This window comes from Scyliorhinus canicula, chromosome 8, assembly GCF_902713615.1.
Source record: "Scyliorhinus canicula chromosome 8, sScyCan1.1, whole genome shotgun sequence".
Lineage (NCBI taxonomy): Eukaryota > Metazoa > Chordata > Chondrichthyes > Carcharhiniformes > Scyliorhinidae > Scyliorhinus > Scyliorhinus canicula.
Genome location: NC_052153.1, coordinates 7,639,143 through 7,663,226, shown reverse-complemented (window position 1 = coordinate 7,663,226; position 24,084 = coordinate 7,639,143). Strand labels below are relative to the sequence as shown.

General features: G+C 49.6%; 1 protein-coding gene across 1 annotated transcript in view; it reads right to left on the bottom strand.

Moving 5' to 3' along the window:
• Positions 1-6,040: 6,040 nt before the first annotated feature.
• Positions 6,041-24,084, bottom strand: part of gda (guanine deaminase) — a 54,233-nt gene continuing 36,189 nt past the window's right edge. Inside the window, exons 9-14 of the mRNA XM_038804107.1 lie at positions 18,002-18,099; positions 14,565-14,632; positions 12,956-13,102; positions 9,442-9,560; positions 9,310-9,337; positions 6,041-6,607 (exon numbers count right to left, since the gene is read on the bottom strand). Of these exons, the coding sequence (XP_038660035.1) occupies positions 6,540-6,607; positions 9,310-9,337; positions 9,442-9,560; positions 12,956-13,102; positions 14,565-14,632; positions 18,002-18,099 (528 nt within the window). The 3' untranslated portion in view covers positions 6,041-6,539. The remainder of the gene's footprint in view (positions 6,608-9,309; positions 9,338-9,441; positions 9,561-12,955; positions 13,103-14,564; positions 14,633-18,001; positions 18,100-24,084) is intronic.

Genomic DNA, 24,084 nt, shown 5'->3' with positions numbered 1-24,084 from the left:
TGGAGGGGGGGCGTGTGTGACAGTGAGGGAGGGTCAGTGGCGGAAGGGCGTGTGTGACAGTGAGTGAGGGTCAGTGGTGGAGGGGCGTGTGTGACAGTGAGTGAGGGTCAGTGGTGGAGGGGCGTGTGTGACAGTGAGGGAGGGTCAGAGACGGAGGGGCTTGTGTGTGAGTGAGGGTCAGTGACAGAGGGGCGTGTGTGACAGTGAGTGAGGGTCAGTGATGGAGGGGCTTGTGTGTGAGTGAGGGTCAGTGACAGAGGGGCGTGTGTGACAGTGAGTGAGGGTCAGTGGCGGAGGGGCGTGTGTGACAGTGAGTGAGGGTCAGTGGCGGAGGGGCGTGTGTGACAGTGAGTGAGGGTCAGTGAGTGAGGGTCAGTGGCGGAGGGGCGTGTGTGACAGTGAGTGAGGGTCAGTGAGTGAGGGTCAGTGGCGGAGGGGCGTGTGTGACAGTGAGTGAGGGTCAGTGGCGGAGGGGCGTGTGTGACAGTGAGTGAGGGTCAGTGAGTGAGGGTCAGTGGCGGAGGGGCGTGTGTGACAGTGAGTGAGGGTCAGTGGCGGAGGGGCGTGTGTGACAGTGAGTGAGGGTCAGTGGCGGAGGGGCGTGTGTGACAGTGAGTGAGGGTCAGTGGCGGAGGGGCGTGTGTGACAGTGAGTGAGGGTCAGTGATGGAGGGGCGTGTGACATGGATGAAGGGGAAAATGGAATGTGATGACTGGTTCTTCACAGGCAGCTCAGTGTTGTCCATGTGGCCTCCTCCAAACCCCATCCTTGTGCTCCTGCATCTCCGCTCTTTGCTGTATTATTGGTGGTAGGGTTGATCCCTGATGATGGCGAGATTGTTACCACCTTGAATTAGATACCCGCTTGGCATGACTACTGCGGAGTGGGGTAGATGGCAGCACTGTTGTTGCAGCACCCCAATGGTTTGCTCTATCACATTTCTTGCTGTGCCGATGTGGGTTGCACATGAAGGCATCGGTCATACGGTCACTGGATAGATAGCCATTGATGCCTTTGGTTTGCGATGATGCTGAAACGTAACTGGCACTGTGGACTGCCGCAGAATACCCACTGTCATGACTGCCACCTACTACTGCGTGTGGTAAAAAGAAAATATCTGCGGGTAATCACTAGATTTGTTTTTATGCAAGGTGATCAAAGAGTAGAAAAAATAACAGACCGGTGGGGACATTCCGGAATCAGACTACATCAACCCAGGACGTCTAAACGGAATGAGATCGCACTGGAATCATTCAAAAACTCTCCAAATGGCTGTTACTCTGTTTAAAGTTTTATCTTCACTTCTACGTTCTGTTTTGAAAATATAGAACTAAACTTATGAAAGTAAAATTTGTCCTTCCAACGCTCGAGGATTTTGCAATGTTTCGAAAGCAAAGGTTAAATTCTGTTGTGCCTGGGTGTTGACATTCTGTTTGTTTACCTTTGCTGGATTGTTCTGGCAGAGAGACCAAGGGACAAACGTGGCTCGCCCCCATCAATAGAAATGATCCATTGATTTTGGATTGATGTCTGAAGATTTTAATTTGGGGGCCTAAGAACTCCCTTGGCAGCCCCCAGGATATTTGCGTCAGTCAGTTTAAGGCCCTCAGATGGATATTCACAGTTGTATGTATCCATTCTGGGGTTTATGCTTCACCTCCGTATTCTCCCAACCCTCTTCATCTCATCCAATCAACATTTGGACTGGATTTGTTTATTGTCACGTGTACCGAGGTACAGTGAAAAGTAGTTTTCTGCGAGCAGCTCAAATCATTTAGTATATGAAAATGAAAATAAAAATAAAATACATAATAGGGCAACACAAGGTACACAATGTAAATACCTAGACACCGCATCGGGTGAAGCATACAGTATTAATCAGGTCAGTCCATAAGAGGGTTGTTTAGGAGTCTGGTAACAGCGGGGAAGAAGCTGTTTTTAGTCTGTTAGTGCGTGTTCTCAGACGTCTGTATCTCCTGCCCGATGGAAGAAGTTGGAAGAGTGAGTAAGCCGGGTGGGAGGGGTCTTTGATTATGCTGCCTGCTTTCCCCAGGCAGCGGGAGGTGTAAATGGAGTCAATGGATGGGAGACGGGTTTGTGTGATGGACTGGGCGGTATTCACGACTCTCTGAAAGTTCTTGCGGTCCAGGGCCGAGCAGTTGCTATACCCAGGCTGTGATGCAGCCAGATAGGATGCTTTCTATGGTGCATCGGTAAAAGTTGGTAGGAGTCAGTGCGGACATGCCGCATTTCCTTAGTTCCCTGAAGTACAGGTGCTGTTGTGCGTTCTTGGTGGTAGCGTCAACGTGGGTGGACCAGGACAGATTTTTGGTGATGTGAACACCCAGGAATTTGAAGCTGTCAACCATCTCCTCCTCCTTCTGTTGTTCTTCTATTCCTTTGTCCCTCATGTTCTTACCCAATTTCACCTTCCAATGTATCTACACTATTCACCTCAGCCACCCACGTATGGCAGCGAGCCTGACTGGGTAGTCGCTACCAAGTTCCTTATCTGACTTCTTAATGACCATTTTGTATTTACGACCCCACTACATTGGGTATGGCCCAAGTGGAAACACTCGGGTATCATCTCTGTATTTTTCAAGGACCCTTGAAAGTCACCTGAGCAAATAATGCAAAATGAGTCTTTGCGGTGAACAATTAACCCTTTATTCATTATACTAGCTACACGCAGGGAGCTGCGATTACAAAAACGATCTGCCTTAAAACAAGCTGGTGTTTGAGGCTCCAAAACCTCATGGCTTGAGGTCAAATATTTTGTTAATGGGTTAACTATTTAATGATCGGGCAGCACGGTGGCCTAGTGGTTAGCACAACCGCCTCACGGCGCTGAGGTCCCAGGTTCGATCCTGGCCCTGGGTCACTGTCCGTGTGGAGTTTGCACATTCTCCCCGTGTCTGCGTGGGTTTCGCCCCCACAACCCAAAAAAAAAAAAAAAAAATGTGCAGAGTAGGTGGATTGGCCACGCTAAATTGCCCCTTAATTGGAAAAAATAATTGGGTAATCTAAATTTAAAAAAAAACTATTTAATGATCTATTGTAAGCTCAGATACTTTTGCGAGCAAAGTACAGCGGCAACGCTGTTTATTAAGGAGCAATTTACAGCAGTAGATTGTCATCAAATTACTGGCGTATTTATTTGACACAGGGAAGCGCGCAAAGCATCTGAAGTCCCCTAATAAATAAAAATAGAACACTTAGCGTTTAAACATTACCGATTCGGTGCAATCCAAAGTATTTAACAGACACCAGTGCATATAAACGACTTAACTATTCATTGACACCAAAACTTTACATCAGAGTTAGACTCAGATTTGATTTACATGCTTGATGATATTGCTTTAAATGTAACTATTCACCTTAGTAGCGTTTTCCTTTTATATTCTAATTTATGCTTCATTCGAAAGCTGTTTATTTGCATGTGTATATATTCCAGGTAGCTGGGCAGTTATCGAAGTGCATTTATAAAGTGTCTACGTAATTCACCACACTGCTTACTTCACCAAAGCAATGCAGTTAATATTTTAATCACGGAACTGATAGCGTAATCCAGACTTCCCCCTGTGCAGATTGCTGCTAAACTTGCTTTTTTTTCCCCCCATACTTTATCTGTGGACGGACCCAGAACCAGCCAACAATTAGCAAAAGAAGCAATGGAGAGACGGGGGAAAATGTTGTGCTCATAGTGAGTGTGTTGGGAAGTGGACTGCGCTGCCCGAGAGTGCGGTCGAGGCAGGTTCGATCGAGACTTTCGAGAAGGAATTTGATTATCAGCTGAGAAGGAACAGTGTGCGGGGTCACGAGGGAGGGCGAGGGTGAGTGACACTGGATAAATTGCTCCTACGGTGAGACAGTGCACACATGAGGAGTTGAATGTAGCCACACAGTCTATTCACCCACTACAGTATAAACTATCAGGGAACCATCACCATTTCCACTTTGCCTGTCGTTCTCTCGGAGACTGTGTGGGACGTAAACCAGAGCAATAGAGGTACCATTAGAACCTTTAGAAATCACTGCTTAGGTCTCAGCTGGAGTGTTGTGTCTAATTCTGGGCCCCACACTTCGAAGAAGGGGGCCAAAGTATAGAGTGTATTCATCTGTGTGTGTGTGTGTGTCTGTGTGTGTGTGTGTGTCTGTGTGTGCGTGCGCACGTCTGTATCTGTGTGTGTGTGTGCGTGTGTATCTGTGTGTGTCTGTGTGTGTGTCTGTGTGTGCATGTGTATCTGTGTGTGTCTGTGTGTGTGTGCGTGTGTATCTGTGTGTGTCTGTCTGTGTGTGCGTGTGTGTCTGTGTGTGCGTGCGCACGTCTGTATCTGTGTGTGTGTGTGCGTGTGTATCTGTGTGTGTCTGTGTGTGTGTGCGTGTGTATCTGTGTGTGCGTGTGTATCTGTGTGTGCGTGTGTATCTGTGTGTGTGTGTGTGTCTGTGTGTGCACGTCTGTATCTGTGTGTGTGTGTGCGTGTGTATCTGTGTGTGTCTGTGTGTGTGTGTGTGTCTGTGTGTGTGTGTGTGTCTGTGTGTGCGTGCGCACGTCTGTATCTGTGTGTGTGTGTGCGTGTGTATCTGTGTGTGTCTGTGTGTGTGTGCGTGTGTATCTGTGTGTGTGTATCTGTGTGTGTCTGTGTGTGTGTGCGTGTGTATCTGTGTGTGTGTGTGTGTCTGTGTGTGCGTGCGCACGTCTGTATCTGTGTGTGTGTGTGCGTGCGCGCGTCTGTATCTGTGTGTGTCTGTGTGTGTGTGTGCGTGTGTATCTGTGTGTGTCTGTGTGTGTGTGCGTGTGTATCTGTGTGTGTGTGCGCATGTGTATCTGTGTGTGTGTCATTGTCTATGTGTGTCTGTGTGTATGTGTGTGTCTGTATGTGTTCATGTGTCTGTGTGTGTCTCTGTGTATATGTGTGTGTGTCTCTGTCTGTGTATGTCTCTGGCTCTATGTGTCTGTCTTTGCTTATGTGTCTGTCTGCATGTGTGCGTCTCGCTGTGTGTCTGTGTCTCTGTGTGTCTGTGTCTTTGTGTGTGTCTCTATCTATGTATGTGCCTGTGTGCATCTGCGTGTGTGTCGCTGTGTGTGTGTCTCTATCTATGTATGTGCCTGTGTGCGTCTGCGTGTGTGTCTCTATCTATGTATGTGCCTGTGTGCGTCTGCGTGTGTGTCGCTGTGTGTGTGTCTCTATCTATGTATGTGCCTGTGTGCGTCTGCGTGTGTGTCTCTATCTATGTATGTGCCTGTGTGCGTCTGCGTGTGTGTCGCTGTGTGTGTGTCTCTATCTATGTATGTGCCTGTGTGCATCTGCGTGTGTGTCGCTGTGTGTGTGTCTCTATCTATGTATGTGCCTGTGTGCGTCTGCGTGTGTGTCTCTATCTATGTATGTGCCTGTGTGCGTCTGCGTGTGTGTCGCTGTGTGTGTGTCTCTATCTATGTATGTGCCTGTGTGCGTCTGCGTGTGTGTCGCTGTGTGTATGTCTCTCTGTCGTGTGTGTGTGTAAGTATGTCTCTGTGTGTGTCTCTGTGTGTATGTGTGTGTGTCTGTGAGTCTCTGCGTCTGTGTGGTTTTGTGTGTGTCTGTGTCTGAGTGTGTGTGTGTGTGTCTGTGTCTGAGTGTGTGTGTCTGTGTCTGAGTGTGTGTGTGTGTGTGTCTGTGTCTGAGTGTGTGTGTGTGTGTCTGAGTGTGTGTGTCTGTGTCTGAGTGTGTGTGTGTGTGTCTGTGTGTGTGTGTGTGTCTGTGTCTGAGTGTGTGTGTGTGTGTCTGTGTCTGAGTGTGTGTGTGTGTCTGAGTGTGTGTGTCTGTGTCTGAGTGTGTGTGTGTGTGTGTCTGTGTCTGAGTGTGTGTGTGTGTGTGTCTGTGTCTGAGTGTGTGTGTGTGTGTCTGTGTCTGAGTGTGTGTGTCTGTGTCTGAGTGTGTGTGTGTGTGTGTCTGTGTCTGAGTGTGTGTGTGTGTGTCTGAGTGTGTGTGTCTGTGTCTGAGTGTGTGTGTGTGTGTCTGTGTCTGAGTGTGTGTGTGTGTGTCTGTGTCTGAGTGTGTGTGTGTGTGTCTGTGTCTGAGTGTGTGTGTGTGTCTGAGTGTGTGTGTCTGTGTCTGAGTGTGTGTGTGTGTGTGTGTGCTTGTTTGGCGATTGGGCATCAGACTGGCTCACAAGTAATGTCTCGGAAATGCCATCTAATACTTGGATTTGCAAAGCAATGCTGGTAGGTGTCTGGGAGGGCGCCTGTGGCATTGACACAGCCACAAGAACCCAACTGGAGTAGAAAAAGAGAAAAAAATAACGAGCGAGAAACACGAGGGTGGGGTTTACAAGTAAATGGACAACATTTTCAATCTCGCTGACATTCAAGCAGCAAATAGCAATCGTTGCGTGGAACTCGGTGTTACAGCACAGGATTTACCACACACACTCTTGTTGCATGAAAATCAGCTGAAGAAACAACAGGAGGTGAACAGTAACCAAAGCCGCAAGCAGAAATCAGAGAATTTATCTTTGCTATTATGTAATAGCTGTGTTTTGGCGCCTTTGTTAGCCTAGGGTGCCAGGAAAGGCACCACTTTCTTGCCGGCAACGTACACTTCAATCATGTTCCGGTCATCGCCTGGAATGGCATAAATATTAAATTAATTCAATGCAATAATAAGCTATAAAAACAAATGCTCTTTCCTCAAGCCAGTTTCCAACCTATTGACTCCCCGGTTTCCATGGATTCCCCTCACAATGATTGGCTACACCTTTGGGCGATTTATATAGACTGCCGCCTTCTTCCACCTCGATAAGCTTAAACCCTGCAAGAGAGCTGGCATAGACCAGATGGGCTGAACGGTCTGTCGTAATGGCTCATTCAAAAGCTGCTCGCACCAAGTCCCCGTCACCCTTCACCTCTGTGCCCTCCGATGTACGCTGGCTACACGTGTACCCAGCCATGCCTCAGATTGGGCATCTTCATCCTCCTCCCTCTCTCCGTAATCTGAAACCTTCTGAGCTCCTCCAATTCTGACCTCTGGCCAATGCCCCATTTTAATCACGCCACCAATTCATAGGATCACAGAATTTACAGTGCAGAAGGAGGCCATTCGGCCCATCAGGTCTGCACCGGCCCTTGGCAAGAGCACCCAACCAAGCCAGAACCCACACCTCCACCCTATCCCAGTAACCCCACCCCACCTTTTTGGACACTAAGGGGCAATTTAGCATGGCCAATCCACCTATCTTTGGACTGTGGGAGGAAACCAGAGCACCCGGAGGAAACCCCACGCAGACACGGGGCGAACGTGCAGATTCCACGCAGACAGTGACCCAAGCCGGGAATCGAACCTGGGACCCTGGAGCAGTGAAGCAACAGTGGTAACCAGTGTGCTACTGCGGACGTTCCCGGAAATTCAAGCTGCTTCCCAGCAATTGGCCCGTTGGTGTTGGAGATCATAGATTATAGAATTTACAGTGCAGAAGGAGGCCATTTGGCCCATCGAGTCTGCACCAGCTCCTGGAAAGAGCACCCTACCCAAGGTCAACACCTCCACCCTATCCCCATAACCCAGTAACCCCACCCAACACTAAGGGCAATTTATCATGGCCAATCCACCTAACCTGCACATCTTTGGACTGTGGGAGGAAACCGGAGCACCCGGAGGAAACCCACGCAGACACGGGGAGGACGTGCAGACTCCACACAGACAGTGATCCAAGCCGGAATCGAACCTGGGACCTTGGAGCTGTGAAGCAATTGTGCTATCCACAATGCTACCGTGCTGCCCTCTCTGGTATTTGTAGACCTTTGACATTCTGCATTTGCTACGGAGCTAAATCTAGACCCAAAATCATGCCCTGGTGGTAATACCACTAAAGTGACCTTAGTGGTTCAAATTGAATCATCTACTCCTGAGAAATTGAAAACTAAGCTAACCAATGTGTCACACCTAAACCTGTGAGCGCCCCCTATCCGTTTGATCCTTGTCTATAAACTTGGTTCAGAACTTGGAAATTGCTGGAAAGAGATATGTTGCTGTTTTTGTAACGTGCCTCATGTACGCTTGTTGAAGTGACATTCATTCACTCACAGGGACTCATTTACTGCAAAGAAAAGGGGCGGGATTCTCCCCTACCCGGCGGGGCGAGGGGTCGCCGAGGAGTTTCGTGAACCACTCCGGCGTCAGCCCGCCCCAAAGGTGCGGAATCCTCCGCGGAATCCTCCGTACCTTCAGGGGCTAGGCCGGCCCCCGGAGTGGTTTGCGCCGCGCCGGCCGGCGGGGAAGGGGCTTGGCACCACGCCACCCGGCGACGAAGGGCCTCCGCCGGCCAGCGCGAGCTGGCGCATGCACGGGAGTGCCAGCGTGTGCTGGCGTCATCCCAGCGCATGCACAGAGGGCTTCGTCTCCGCACCGGCCATGGCGGATCGGTACAGCCACCGGTGCGGAAGAATAGAGTGCCCCCACGGCACAGGCCCGACGTGGGCCCCGATTGTGGGCCAGGCCACCGTGGGGGCACCTCCGGAGGCCAGGTCCCCCCGTGCCCCCCCCCCCCCCCCCCGAGGACCCTGGAGGCCGCCCGCGCAGCCAGGTCCCGCTGGCAAATACCTGGTGTAACATACGCCGGCGGGACTGGCCGAAAACGGGCGGCACTCGGCCCATCGCGGGCCGGACAGTCGCCGACGGGGCCACTACCAGCGGCCGCCAACCGGCGTGATTCCCACCCCCGCCAAATCTCTGGCGTCGGAGAATCCGGCAGCCGGCGGGGGCGGGATTCACGCCGCCCCTCCGGCGATTCTCCGACCCGGCGGGGGGTCGAAAAATCCCGCCCAAGCAGTATGTCCAAGCCTTGCGCCTTTATCTTTAATTACCCGGGATCTCGGGGAGCCTATAGTTTCCCCATTGCTTTTTCCACGGCAACTCCTCAGCCGATCAAATGTGACGTGCCCACCAATCAGCACCCTTTCATCCTGGAGTACGAATTGTAATTGTTTGAAATTTGGGCATTCTGATGAGTGCAAAATGAAAAGCTTCAGCAAAGCGTCTTTTTCTCAACAATATTCAAGGTTGGTGTGTCTTAAATCAAACAACGTCCGCCCGCAGAGGGATTGCTCAACGCCAAACATTATGGGTTGGCTAAATTGCCCCTTAGTGTCCAGGGATGTGAAAGCTAGGTTATGGGGTTGCAGGGATAGGGTGGGACATGGATCGGTGCAGACTCGATGGGCCAAATGGCCTCCTTCTGCACTGTAGGGATTCTATGATTAACATGTGGTCAATGCCTTTGAAACTGTGGAGAATCTTTGTGAGAATTGCAATAAAATTCAGAACTCACCCAAGAACAAGAACTTCTGGAAGATATCCTTGAAAATGAGAAGGGATAATGTCAGTTGCTTTCCAGAACAATGACGATACAGAAAAGGTACTTTCTAATCTGTGTGTTGAAGTCAGGGCAGAGTGTAATTACCTGCTGAGGGTCATCGGGAAATACATCAAAAGGACTGTCCGGGACGTTGGTTTTGACAAGGATGGCATCAAAGTCCTTCCCCACCTCAAAGTTTCCAATCAGTTTATCGAGGCCCAAAGCTGCAGAAGGCAAAACAATTCTTTACAAATGTTCACATTGATGGAACCATCAATTCTACGGACACGTGCTTGTAGGATTAGAATAGCGTTTTTAATATACTTACAACAGAGCCAGCCTGTTCGCCGTTGAACTTTCGATGAACTGGCTGGCTGGCTCTGTGGCACGGATCTTTATACAGCAGCTCCAGGGGAGGAGTTCTGGGCGGAGCCAAGGGGGGTAGCCCAGTACAAACTCTCGAGTACTCCCAGAGCTACTCCCTCTGGTGGTCAGGTAGTGCAACTGCACTTACAATATCGGTACGTATATACAGTGGGAACAGAGTGACATTGGTAACTTATAACACCCGTGTGAATCTCATTCACCACACACATCAAACACGCCAGGGGTTATAGTTACATGGGATGGACGGGAGAAACTGGGATTGTTCTCCTTAGAGCTGAGCTGGTGACGGGGAGATTTGTTTGAGAGGTTTAAAATCAAAGGATTCAATGGAGTAAATGAGGAGATGCCACTGCCAAGGATTGACAAACAAAGGACGCGGCTTTAAGCTGGCTGGCAAAACAGCCAGAGGGCAAACGAGAAAAACAAACTTTTATTCAATGAGTGGTTGGGATTTGGGTGGTTGGGATTTGGGTGGGTGGGATTTGGGTGGTTGGGATTTGGGTGGGTGGGATTTGGGTGGGTGGGATTTGGGAAAGGGCAGTGAAAGCAGAATCAATCGGAAACTTCAAAAGGGAACCAGAGAAATAGACGGAGAAGGAAAAATTACAGGAATGTGGGTAAATAGTGGGGGAGTGGAGCGAATTGGGTTGTTCTTTGAGAGGGCCAGCACAGAGGGATGGGCCGGATGGCCTCAGTCGGTGCTGTACTATTCTATAATTCTATAGCCACTGGACATGCTGACTGCTTCTCGAGTGGGATTAATTGCAGAAAGTGGTCATTCACTGTTTTTATATTGGGGACTAGGCCAAAGGGGAGGGAGGTACAGGGATGTTATTGAGAGGAAGCGGACTGAGGAGGTGAGTGGACAGTCCGTGCTCTTATAGTAGGGAAAGAGCAGAATGCAGCAATAATGTGCAAGAGTACGAGGGGCTGGATTCTCCGATTCCGGTTCTCCGATTTTGGGGCGCTATCCGGAGGATCCGTGGCGTTTTACGTGGGAAAGATCAGTAAGGCCCCAGCATCGATCCTCTGACCAGTGAGGGGCTAGCACCCATGCCACATAAAATGTATGATCTTCCCAATATAAACGGCGGGAGAATTGCCGGGTCCGTGGCCGCGCATGAGCACAGTGGTTAGCACTGTGCCTTCACAGCACCAGGGTCCCAGGTTCGAATCCCCGCTGGGTCACTGTGTGGAGTCTGCACGTTCTCCCCGTGTGCGTGTGGGTTTACTCCGGGTGCTCCGGTTTCCTCCCACAGTCCAAAGACGTGCAGGTTAGGTGGACTGGCCATGCTAAATTGCCCTTAGTGACCAAAAAGGGTTAGGAGGGGTTATTGGGTTACGGGTTGAGGGTGGAAGTGAGGGCTTAAGTGGATCGGTGCAGACTGGATGGGCTGAATGGCCTCCTTCTGCACTGTATATTCTATGTGACGACCTGCAGCGGTTACGCTGTACAATACTGATCCGACTTGCCAGATAGTGCCCCCCCTGGACACCACCTCGCCACCCATGGCCACCCCCCCCCCACCAGTCCCCACAGACCGCCGACCAGTGAGACCACACGTCAACCGCGCCATCGGGAACTCTGCCCATCGGGGGCAGAGCATGGGGGAGGGCCTTCAGGTAACATCCTGAGGCCATCCCAATGGCGTGCGGCGTACTCCACGATGCTGCTGGTTTGGAGTGGGCAGAGCATCCGCAAACAGCCGCCGCTCCCAATTCGGTCGTAAAAAGGGATCCTCCGCCCAATCGGCGATTACGAAATTGGCGTCGGCAAGAGGAGAATCCCGCCCAAGATGTCCCTTTGTGCTGGTGGGACTGTGGGCGTGTGACCCCTGCAGTCGCTGTTAGTCACCGTGCTTGGTTTGCTCAATGAGTCTCGGTTGTCGGTGCTCGGCACCAGGAGATTGACTCGACTGATTACTGGGACGAGGATCGGCTAAGCAGGAGCAGATCATCCCTCCTGGCGTTCAGAGGATTGAGAGGTGATCATAGCCAAATAGCACAGGAGGCCCGAGGGGTGAATGACTTGCTCTTGCCCCCCCTGGGTTCACAGGACGTCACCCAATCCCAGAGTTCAAAGGAATCAGTATACTGGCAAAGAAAACCGCATTAACCCTGACATCAGAAATTCACCATTCAATACATCTTCAAATACAAGAGGACAAATGCTTTTTTCTTTTCTTTTACTGAAGAAAAGAGCAGGCTGAGGCGCGATCTGATTGGGGTGGTCCAAACCACAGCCGAGATCCCCCAGCGCTCCCCCTCCCCCCACGGCTTGTTTTCCGCCAGCGAAGGAGCTCTCCCTCGGCGTGATCTGCCAGTCCCAGAAAAGTCTCCGCCGCTTTGTGCGGCATTCCCATCCCGCCGCCAGGAAACCCGACCTGGCGTGTCGCCTTCGGCGAGACCGAGCGATCCCACCGGCGGGCAGGGCCGGGCAGTCCCACCCAATGAGCAGGTTCGCCAGGATGGAGATAGATGTTCTGACCTCCTGGGATGACCACCACGAGGGGGCGGGGGGGGGGGGGGGGGGGGGGGGGGGGGGGGGTCATCAATATGAAGTAGTCGCTGATAAATCCAACAGGGAATTCGGGATTGTACCCGGAGAGTGGTGAGAATGCGGAAGTTGCTCCCACGCAGGGTGATTGAGTTGAATGGTATGGATACATTTAAGGAGAAGTTGTAAAAACACATGAGGGAGAAAGGAATAGAGGGATAGAACATAGAACTGTACAGCACAGTACAGGCCCTTCGGCCCACGATGTTGTGCCGAACTAGTCTGAAACTAAGATCAAATCAACCTACTCCCAATCGTTCTACTGGACTCCATATGCCTATCCAATAACCGCTTGAAAGTTCCTGAAGTGTCCAACTCCACTACCATAGCTGAGAGTGCGGTCCACGCCCCAACCACTCTGAGTAAAGAACCTACCTCTGACATCCCTCCTATATCTCCCACCATGAACCTTACAGTTATGCCCCCTTGTAACAGCCACATCCACCCGAGGAAAAAGTCGCTGAACGTCCACTCTATCATCCCTCTCATCATCTTATACACCTCAGTAGGTCGATAGGGTGGAGTGAAATAGGGTGAGAGGTGGCTGGAACATCAGCACCAGTACAGACCAACGGGCTGAAAGTCCTAGAAACACTGATGTGTAATTCTATTATAATTTTTGTCGATTGTTAAATTGCAGAAAGTGCTTTATGATGCTAATCAGTAGTTCCCTACCTTTGCTGCCACCGAGCGTGGCCAGTCTGAATACCTCCTGGTACGAAAGCCTTTCATAATTAGAAGATCTGAGGCTCAGTATTTTGGTTACATCAACTGCACTTCGCACGGCATTCAGAATAGAAGGAGAGTAGCCACCTGAAACATCTGGAATAGAGGTTAACACTTGATGGTCATATCCCTGCAAGAAAGCTGATCCACTCTGGGAGCGAATACCTTCAATATTTTCACTAAAAGCATTCCATTCCATCAGTCTCCCCTTGATCTCTTCCTTCTACCCTTCCTACCTCGTCTTCCCCCCCCCTCCAATTTTCATCATCACACTTCGAACAACCTTCCTTCTCCTCCCTTCCTGGGCCTTTCCTTCCTTTCTTCCACTCCTCTTCTATCCATCCCAGGGCCCAGATGGGTATTTGTACTAGGAGGGGAACATTTTGGGTATTAGTCATTCCCGAAGCCACAACATTATATGAAGTAAGACGCTAAACATTTTCTCCATCTCTGGGTGATAGCCCCAGCCGAGGTGAAGCACCTCGGGGTGCTTTATTGTGTTAAAGGTTCTACATAATGACAAGGGCTTGAATCAGCTGTATGCTTGCACCTAATAATAATAATCTTTACTGTCACAAGTAGGCTTACATTAACACTGCAATGAAGTTACTGTGAAAAGCCCCTAGTCACCACACTCCGGCGCCTGTTCGGGTACACAGAGGGAGAATTCACAATGTCCAATTCACCTAACAGCACATCTTTCGGGACTTGTGGGAGGAGACCGGAGCACCCGGAGGAAACCCATGCAGACACGGGGAGAACGCGCAGACTCCGCACAGTGGGGCTGGTTTAGCTCACTCTGGGGCTGGTTTAGCTCACTCGGCTAAATCGCTGGCTTTTAAAGCAGACCAAGGCAGGCCAGCAGCACGGTTCGATTCCCGTACCAGCCTCCCCGGACAGGCGCCGGAATGTGGCGACTAGGGGCTTTTCACAGTAACTTCATTGAAGCCTACTCGTGACAATAAGCGATTTTCATTTCATTTCATTTTCATTTCAGTGACCCAAGCCGGGAATCGAACCTGGGACCCTGGCGCTGTGAAGCAATAGTGCTAACCACAGTGCTCCCAACGTAGGGAACCCTTCGCCAACACTCTGCCCTCAATAGTGATGGAGACTATTCAAACACCCTCCCTCAATGTCACCCTCTGCCCTACCCAGCTTCTCAATCCTGTCCAAAGATAGTCAATCACAGGAGATGGAGAGGGGGTGATGAGGCAAGAAACATTGGCTAGGGTAGAGGGTCCCAAGACAAACCTGGGTTGTCTTTCTGGTGAGGACCGTAGGCGGCTGCCTAGAGTGCCTTTGTGGGTTATGGATGAGAACAAACTCTTCAATCCGGCTTCCTCGCTGGGGCGTGGGACTGGGGTGTTGGGTGGTAGCACTTACACTAAAAACCAGGAGGGATAGAGAGGCTTCTTTCAAAATCCTGCGACAAAGCGTGGCGAATATTTGAAACCCCAAGACTGCCCTGGACGTGAGGGGGCAAGAAAATAAGAAAGTGACAAAGTACAGCATCTCGGTTTAATTTATTGAGAAGCGAAATAGAGCTTTTACCTACCAGTTCCTAGTCCGATGTTCACTTTATGGTTCAAAGCATTTCGGGCATCAAATAAGCCGCTGCAAAGTCTGAAAGAGAAAACAAAAGAGAAGTGATGTCACCATGCCCCTGATGAAGAAGTTCAACTTTCATGCTGGTTTCTATGTTACACCGACTTGTCCGTAAGCTTCACTTAAGCACATAGGAACGTAGTAATTGGCAGCCGTCGGCAATTCAGTCCTTTGCGCCTGCTTCGCTATTCAACCAGATCATGGCTGATCTCTTCCTGGTCTCAAATCCACCTCCCCACCTGTTGTCCATATCCTTTTAACCCGTTTTTTAATCAAAAATATATCTATCCCTTTCTTGAAACCATTTATCCGAGCACTACAAACCTTTGTTAGTCAATGCTAAAGTTGCAGCCACAGTTTTATCTAAGTATAGAAGGAAAGGAAATAATTGGGGTAAGGGAGGTACTTGATCATCATCGGCATAATCTGGACCTCATTCACCCAATATCTCGACTTAAATCATCCTTTCGAACGCAATTATCTCCTGTTCCGTGATCCCCCCGGGATTCTCGCTCTGGATCCAAATTTCCAGCTGTACGAATAGTTTTCACTTTGGCCTGTCCAAACGTTAGAGTGTGTTTAACCGCAATGCTCGTCTCAAATAAATTCAATCGAGAATTCAGGAGAAACCTCTTCACCCAGAGAGTGGTGAGAATGTGGAACTCGCTCCCACAGGGAGTTGTTGGTGCGAACAGCTTCGATATGTTTATGGGGAAGTTAGGTAAAGATCTGAGGGAGAAGCGATAGGAGGATTTGCCGATCAGTTGTGATGAAGAAGGTGTTGGAGGAGAGGGAGCAAGGAGATAAGTACTGGCTATCGTTAAAGGTCCCAAGACAATATTGGATGACCTCCCTTGACTCGGCCTAAAGAGCCTGGGTACAGGCGATTAGATCAGTTATGGGCAAAGTGCAACCCAGGAGCCACATGGGGCCCCGTCTGGGTTCTGAGTGCAGCGCACCTGACATTTTGTTGACCACACGCAGGGTCGCCCATTCCCGTCCATGTAGTTTTTTTCTTCCCGGTTTGACTGAAGTGATTCACACATAAAGCGAGGGGGGAGTGAAGTGAGGCATGTGCTGATTGCTCACAACACTGACTGTGACAGCCCGGCACTCCCTCTGCTTCTGAATCCTAAATATTTCTTTTGTTTTTACCATTTGAAGTTGATGACCGTTCTATTAATACATGAAGCATTTTCTAGAACTCGGTGATGAAATATATATATATTTATTTTTATAAATTTAGATTACCCAATTATTTTTTCCAATTAAGGGGCAATTTAGCGTGGCCAATCCACCTACTCTGCACATTTTTGGGTTGTGGGGGCGAAACCCACGCAGACACGGGGAGAATGTGCAAACTCCACACGGACAGTGACCCAGAGCCGGGATCGAACCTGGGACCTCAGCGCCGTGAGGCGGTTGTGCTAACCACTAGGCCACCGTGCTGCCCGGTGATGAAACATTCGGCATGCATTAAATGTATTTGGTCTTATTCATGGGTTATGGTTGGGGAACGAGCCCCGATTTAAATCTTGCAGCCCATTGAGATGAAGGAGGGACACACATGTGACCCAACTCACTGGCCCAGGTTGCCCTTCACAAGACTAGTGTGTGTCCCGAAACGTGGAGCACAAACACTGGCTTAGACAAGGTGGGCCAAATGGCCTGTTTCTTGCTGAAACGTCTGACGTAAGTCGACGTAGAAAGGGAGCCACAATTTGCCCAAATTTAAAAACGTTTTAGTATCCGGGCCTACATTACCAGTTGGGATACCTAGCCATTGGGAGTCAAGGTGAGGGAGAAGGTACAGCCCCAGAAAGGGGATCAGTGGGGATTCCTGGTCTGACAGTCCACCCTGCCAAACATCTCTGGTCCAGCTGGCATGACACTGCATTTCAAACCGGGGCCTTCAGGGGGAGCTGACAGGGAAAACCAGGACCCAGTCTATCCACCTCCAATTCTCAGCTTGCCCCCCGCTACTTGCATTTTTATAGCATCTTTCACAACCTCAGAATGTTCCAACGCGCTTCACCGTCAATGAAGTACTTTTTAAAGTGTCGTCACTGTTGGAGTGTAGGAAAGGCAGCGGGAAATGTCCGCACACAGCAATGTGACAGTGACCTGTTTTCGTGACGCTCGTCGAAGGGGAAATATTGGCCAGCACATCAGGGAGAATTCCCATGCTCCTCGTTGGAATGAGGGCCACCAACTCTTTGAGGCCTATCTCCAAGAGCGAAAGGGGCTTTGTTTAACACCTCACCTGAGGGACAGCGCCTCGGGCTCTGCTGCACCCACTCAGGACTGAGTTGGAAATCTTGAGCTGGACATTTTGTTCTAACCTCCAGAGTGGGATCACTGAGATAAGACCCACACCAGGATCAGTGTGTGTATGTGGCCCAGATAAACTGATTTCAGTGATGCATAAGGTGTTAGTGAGGCCACACCTGGAGTATTGTGTTCAGTTTTGGACTCCTTACTTGAGAAAGGACGTACTGGCGCTGGAGGGTGTGCAGAGGAGATTCACTAGGTTAATCCCAGAGCTGAAGGGGTTGGATTATGAGGAGAGATTGAGTAGACTGGGACTGTACTCGTTGGAATTTAGAAGGATGGGGGGCGATCCTATAGAAACCTATAAAATTATGAAGGGAATAGATAGGATAGATGCGGGCAGGTTGTTGCCACTGGCGGGTGACAGCAGAACTAGGGGGCATAGCCTCCTAAATAAGGGGAAGTAGATTTAGGACTGAGTTTAGGAGGAACTTCTTCACCCAAAGGGTTGTGAATCTATGGAATTCCTTGCCCAGTGAAGCAGTTGAGGCTCCTTCATTAAATGTTTTTAAGGTAAAGATAGATAGTTTTTTGAAGAATAAAGGGATTAAGGGTTATGGTGTTCAGGCCGGAAAGTGGAGCTGAGTCCACAAAAGATCAGCCATGATCTCATTGAATGGTGGAGCAGGCTCGAGGGGCCAGATGGCCTACTCCTGCTCCTAGTTCTTATGTTCTTATGTGGAGTTCTTTTTGATTCTTGTTATCAGGATGGATGTTGTTGTGTTCACAAGGACCACAGAAGCTAAATTCATTAACAAAGCTAACATTTATTTACACTACTTATTAAAGCTTGACCATTTACTTCTATAGTAAACAATAATCTAGTAATCTACAACCTACACTGAACTAACACTAGTCTCTACACTCTATCTATAACTGTACTTTGATCTCTCTCACTACTTCTATGCTCTCCTCTCCAGCCCTCTCCCAGAAGCCTGTGAGTCAGTGCTTTATATAGCTCTGCATCTCGCTCCATCTAGTGGTTAATTATGATATGACATTAACCCTTTGTATTCTGCGCATTTCCCCTAATGTCACAAGTGATTGCATACTTACGAGAAGTTTGAGTTGGGACAGTGTGAAATGGCTGCTCCGTTTTTGTGGAAGAGTTCCAGCTCCTGATCGGAGAGATACACTCCGTGTGCCATGATGGTCTGTGTGAAAAGATTGTTTGCGACAGCCCGGTTAATGACAAGAAGGCCAATTTAGAATACAGCCAGAGGCAGTGGGAGATATCCAGATGAAAGGGTTAGTGAAGGAACAGAGAGGACGATGAAAAGGATTGAGACGGCGGGAGAGACAAGGATGAGAGGAATTGTGTAAAGAGAGAAAGAAAAAAGAAGGACAGAGAGAGCGAGAGAGAGACAGACAGACAGACTGAGAGGAGACATAAAGAGACACAGAGAGAGAGAATGTGATGATTGTCCCTTTAAGGGTAACACAGCAGAGTATGGGTCACCTGACCTGGGTGACCAATGGAGACTCAGAGTAGGGAATCACCCCACTACGTGTTTTTCTGCAGGGGACGCGGCCCGCAGGCGGAATCTACATGTCCTGCCGTTGTCCAGGGGATTTCCCGTTGACAGCGCCCCTCTCCGCTGGGAAACCCGTGTCAGTGTTGGACCGCAATTTCCCGCCGGCGTGACCAGCCAGTAAATCCCGCCTCCCCCATCCCTTAATTGGTGCTATGTCTTTTCGTCCAACGTCACTTCGCCCAACGTCACTTCGTCCACGTCTTTTTGTCCGATGTTTTTTTTTAGTCCAACGACTTTTTGTCCAATTGTAAATAAACTCAGTAGAAAACAAGGTATAATATCTTCAATGATAGATTCACAGAACTAATGATTTATTATGAGAATTTTATTGATAAAATACAAGTAAAATACAGTGGGAAAATGTATTTTAAAAAAAAGTTATTTAAGAAAAGTAATAAGATTTAACTATCTAAAAGTTTACTAATTACTAAAATTTACTAAAAGCAATAAGATATCACTTAAAATTGATGCATATTATATGCCACATTCCTCAAAAAATCAATTTTTCTTGTTGAACCATATTCAGTGACCAATCTTTTGAGGCTTTCAGTTATTTTTTTATATCGCGTACATGAATTTGACGGATCTCCCCGAGGAATTTGAGTCTTTTTGCCTTTAACCAACCCTTCCTCTTCCTTCAGAGTTTTGATTAATCTCCAAATATTCAAATGTGCTCCACCCGCCAAACAGAAAGTTTACATTTAATTTGAGCAATTTCTAAGAGAGAGAATGAGTATACTACTTTATCATAAGGTTTTAACGATACAATAACAACTGAACGGAAAGAGAACGGTAATAACTATCCTTTAACGAGGCTCGTTAAAGGAAAGAGAACGGTAATAACTATCCTTTAACGAGGCTCGTTAAAGGAAAGAGAACGGTAATAACAATCCTTTAACGAGGCTCGTTATAGTTTTGTGCATACATTATTGAAGATATTATACCTTGTTTTCTAAGGAGTTTATTTACAATTGGACAAAAAAATCATCGGACAAAAAGTCTTTGGACAAAAAAATCATCGGACGTAGGACCAAAAGACGTGCGGACAAAAAGACGTAGGTCCAAAAGACGTGGACGAAGTGACGTTGGACAAAGTGACGTCGGACGAAAAGTCGGGTCACGCCCTTAATCGCCCCCTTCAAGGTGAACTTAACCTTCTCAAGATACAGAAACTCCATCAGGTCCCCTCCGCCACACTGCGGCACGGGGTGGAAAGGCTGATCTCCACCCCAACAGGACTCGCCTGCGAGCGATCAACGGGGCAAAGGTTAAAACATCTCCCCCCACCCCCATCTGCAACAACGGCAGGTCCAACACCCCAAACATGGCCTCCAGGGGGCTGGGCTCCAAGTTCATGTGCAAGATCACCAACATGGTGCTGAATAACGACCTCCAAAAATTCTTCCGTTTCGGACAGGACCAGAACGTCTGTACATGATTGACCAGACCTCTCCCACACCGGCTCACAAATGTCCTTCACCCTGTGCGCCACCTTCAACTGTATCAATCCCAGCCTTGCACACGAGGTTGAGGCATTCACTCTCCACAGCACCTCACACCACAACCCCTCCCGCAATGCCACCCCCAGCTCCTCCTCCTACCTGGCCTTAACCCCCTCCAATGATGCCCTATCTTCCTTCAGAATCCTCCCATAATCGCCGAGCTGACCCCCCCCCTCTCCAGCCCCATTACCGACAACAACCCCTCCAACAACCGAGGAGGGTGGTGTGACTAGAAACATCGGGAAAACCTTCCTTGCAAAGTCCCGCAAAGTCCCGCATCTCTGTCAACTCCTCCAAACTCACAAACCACCCTTCCAGAAATAAGTCCTTCCTTCATTTCCGTCACCCTCCCTCGCTCCTCCCACCCCTGACACCTGGCATCCAGTCTCGCTGGCTCAAACACATGATTCTCTCAGACCGACATCAGTTTCGACCCCGCCCCTAACTTTGAGTGTTGCTGAAATTGACTCCATATCTTCAGCGTGGCTACCACCACCGGACTCCCCGAGTACTTCCCTGCGGCAAACGGGAGTGGCTACCACCACCGGACTCCCCGAGTACTTCCCTGCGGCAAACAGGAGTGGCTACCACCACCGGACTCCCCGAGTACTTCCCTGCGGCAAACGGGAGTGGCTACCACCACCGGACTCCCCGAGTACTTCCCTGCGGCAAACGGGAGTGGCTACCACCACCGGACTCCCGGAGTACTTCCCTGCGGCAAACAGGAGTGGCTACCACCACCGGACTCCCCGAGTACTTCCCTGCGGCAAACGGGAGTGGCTACCACCACCGGACTCCCCGAGTACTTCCCTGCGGCAAACGGGAGTGGCTACCTCATCTGCCCAGAGCAACGACAAAATCACCCCTTCCCCCCCCCCCCCCCCCCCCCAAAAAACTCTTTCAGCACAAAGACCAGTAAACACTGGAATAAAAATAAAAACCGCGGCCAAACGTTCATCTTTACCGCCTGTAACCATTTGTCGCACCTCAACAAGTCCGCCTTGAACCTGTCCACTAGGCTCGGAAAATTCAATTTCCAGAGCCGGGCCCGATCTCCAGCCACCTGCACCCCCAGAAACCCCCAGAGAAGCCGCCACACAAAACGGCAAACCCCCCAAGCCCCCTCCCGTCCCCGGCGGAGAGACCAAAAAACACCCCCCAAATCGCCTGAGCGGCCCCATTATATCCCCCACCTTGGTAACCAGGTTGGAAATATACAACAAAAGGTAATCGGCATACAGGGACACCCTACACTCCACCCCACTTCCCTCACTATTCCCCTCCACTTATCCATTGCTCCTCAGCGCAATGGCCAAGGGTACTATCGCCACCGTAAATAAAATAAAAATATCCCGAGTTCACCTAATTCATACAAACACTCGCCTTCGGTTCCTGCAATGACAATTTAACCCAAGCCACAAACGTAGGCCCAATCCTAAACCCCTCCAATATCGCATCAAATAACTTCACTCTACTCTGTCAAATGCCTTCTCCACATCCAGTGCCACCACCACCTCCTGCTTCCCCCCCCCCCTTCTGATGCGGAGACCGCCACGTTTAACAAGCGCCGCATATTCAAGTCAACTGCCTGCCCTTTATAAACCCCGTCTGATCCTCCCCAATCACCTGCGGAAGGAACTCTTCCAGCCTAAGGTCAGAATGTTGGCATCCACATTTAGCAAAGTTATTGGCCAATGGGTCCTGATCCTTTTTCAACAAAAGGGAAATAGATGCCTGGTCCATCGTTTTCGGAAGCGCCCCTCCTAACTACCGCATCCTCAAACATCTCCACCAACGGCAGCGCCAGCCTGTCCCAGAAACATCTTACAAAATTCCACTGGGACCCCATCCGGCCCCGGTGCTTTATCCATTTGCATTTTCCCGATTGACGTCCAAACCTTCTCAACTGGCTCCTGCAACTCCGCCCTATCCTCTTCCTCCACTGTGGGACACTCCAGCCCCTCCAAAAACTCACTCCTATCCGACTCATGCCCCGGGGGCTCCGATCTATACAACCTCTTATAAAACTCCTCAAGTGCCCTATTCACCTGCTCCGCGGAGCATAGACCACCAGCTCCCTCACCCCATCCCGGCCCTGAACAATCTCCTGGGAGTGACTGGCCTGCTCCCCATACTCGTACAACACATTGTGGACTAGGAGGCGGTCTGGGAGATTCAGTGGAATGGAGAGGCTGAGGGACAGACACAGAAGGAATCTGAATCGGCCGGCAGGGTCATAAGTTCAGAAAAAGTTTAGAGAGAAAAACAGGAGAAAATAACCGTGTGAGGCAAGAGCTGTCGTTTTAAGTTTTAAAAAGTAAACCTTAAGTAAAAGAAAGAGTTGCTGCAAAGTTTTTTTTTAAAGAGCAGGCAGAAAGCAGTGCTGTAAGCTTAACAAAAGGCCGAAATGAGTTGTGGCAAGGTCTCCCAAAGCATAGGAAGATCAAGAGGCCAAATCAGAGTGACAGAATCCCGATGGGTAGGGTTGGGGTAAGTCAGTAACCCTTGCACTGAAGGACTTCAATCAAGCAGAGCAATTCTCAACCTTTTTCTAAAAAAGGAATTTGGATAAAAGGCAAAGAGTTGCTGCAGTTAAAAAAGTTCAAAAGTTTTTAAAAAACAGACTGGTACTAGAAAACAGCGCTGTACCTTTACGAATGCACAAATAAAAAGAAACAGCTCCGAATACTCTGGCCCTGCATTAATGCATTTATTTCTAAATACACCTACAAACGGAGTCCAGCTGTATCCAAGCAACTACAGCCTGTGTGGGGAAAAAAGATTACTACGCAGTCTTAAAGCGGCAATACCATTAACGAGTTGATATATTTGAAGTGGCAATGCACTGAAAGCAACAACACAAGCAGGAACAAACAGCCATGCACAGAGAAATTAGAGAAGACCCCAGATAGAGAGTAACTCTCAAAAAAGGTCCGCAGGGGCAGCACGGTGGCCTAGTGGTTAGCATAACCGCCTCACGGCGCTGAGGTCCCAGGTTCGATCCCGGCTCTGGGTCACTGTCCGTGTGGAGTTTGCACATTCTCCCCGTGTCTGCGTGGGTTTCGCCCCCACAACCCAAAAATGTGCAGAGTAGGTGGATTGGCCACGCTAAATTGCCCCTTAATTGGAAAAAATAATTGGGTAATCTAAATTTTTAAAAAAAAGGTCCGCAGGCGGCAAAGAGAGGGCAATGAAGACCTCACAGAAGACGCCACAGAAGACTTCAGAGGAGGCAGGAAGACCTCAAAGAATAAACAATGAAGATCTCAGAAAGGAGGCAAAAGAAGACAATGAAAAGAGGACAAAAGACAGTCCTCAGACACACAGCAACTCTCTAAAATGATCCACAGGTGGCAAAGACCTCAAAGAGCAGGTAACAAAGGCCTCAGGAGGCAGTGGAAGACCCCAGAAGGAAGGCAATGAAAGATCCCAGAAGGAGGACAATGAGGGAATTACAGAATGGAAACAAGTCAACACTTCATCGGAGACAGACCTGACCAACAGTGAAACCAAACGGGTTTGGCTGTCACCCTGCACAGAGGGTAACCACCTGGGGGTCTCCGATCCCCTGGGAAACCTCCACAAGTGCCTTTCCGCCTGATTCCCATTTGTTGGAGACCAGCACTGAATGGCGCTCGCCCGAGGTCTCCAAGACCTGGGATTAGATCCCAACGCCTTGGGTAGATCGTGGGAGTGCATATTAGAGTGAGGCTGGCTGTCTCACTTTAATCTACTGCAACGTAATCCTGCCCACAATGGGCGGGATTCACATCGCGGCGTCTCTGAGATTGCGTGAGACCTCGCGAGGTATGGTGAGCTGGGTAGATCCCACAAAAGGGATCACCTAGCATCTACCCGCGCTGCCTTTCGGGCGCACTGTGGTCACTAGATGGTGCCCCAAATGACTTTTCTTTAAAAACGTATTTTATTCCAAACATGTTCAACATAGAAACATAGGGCAGCACGGTGGCCTAGTGGTTAGCACAACTGCCTCACGGCGCTGAGGTCCCAGGTTCGATCCCGGCTCTGGGTCACTGTCCGTGTGGAGTTTGCACATTCTCCCCGTGTCTGCGTGGGTTTCGCCCCCACAAAACCAAAAATG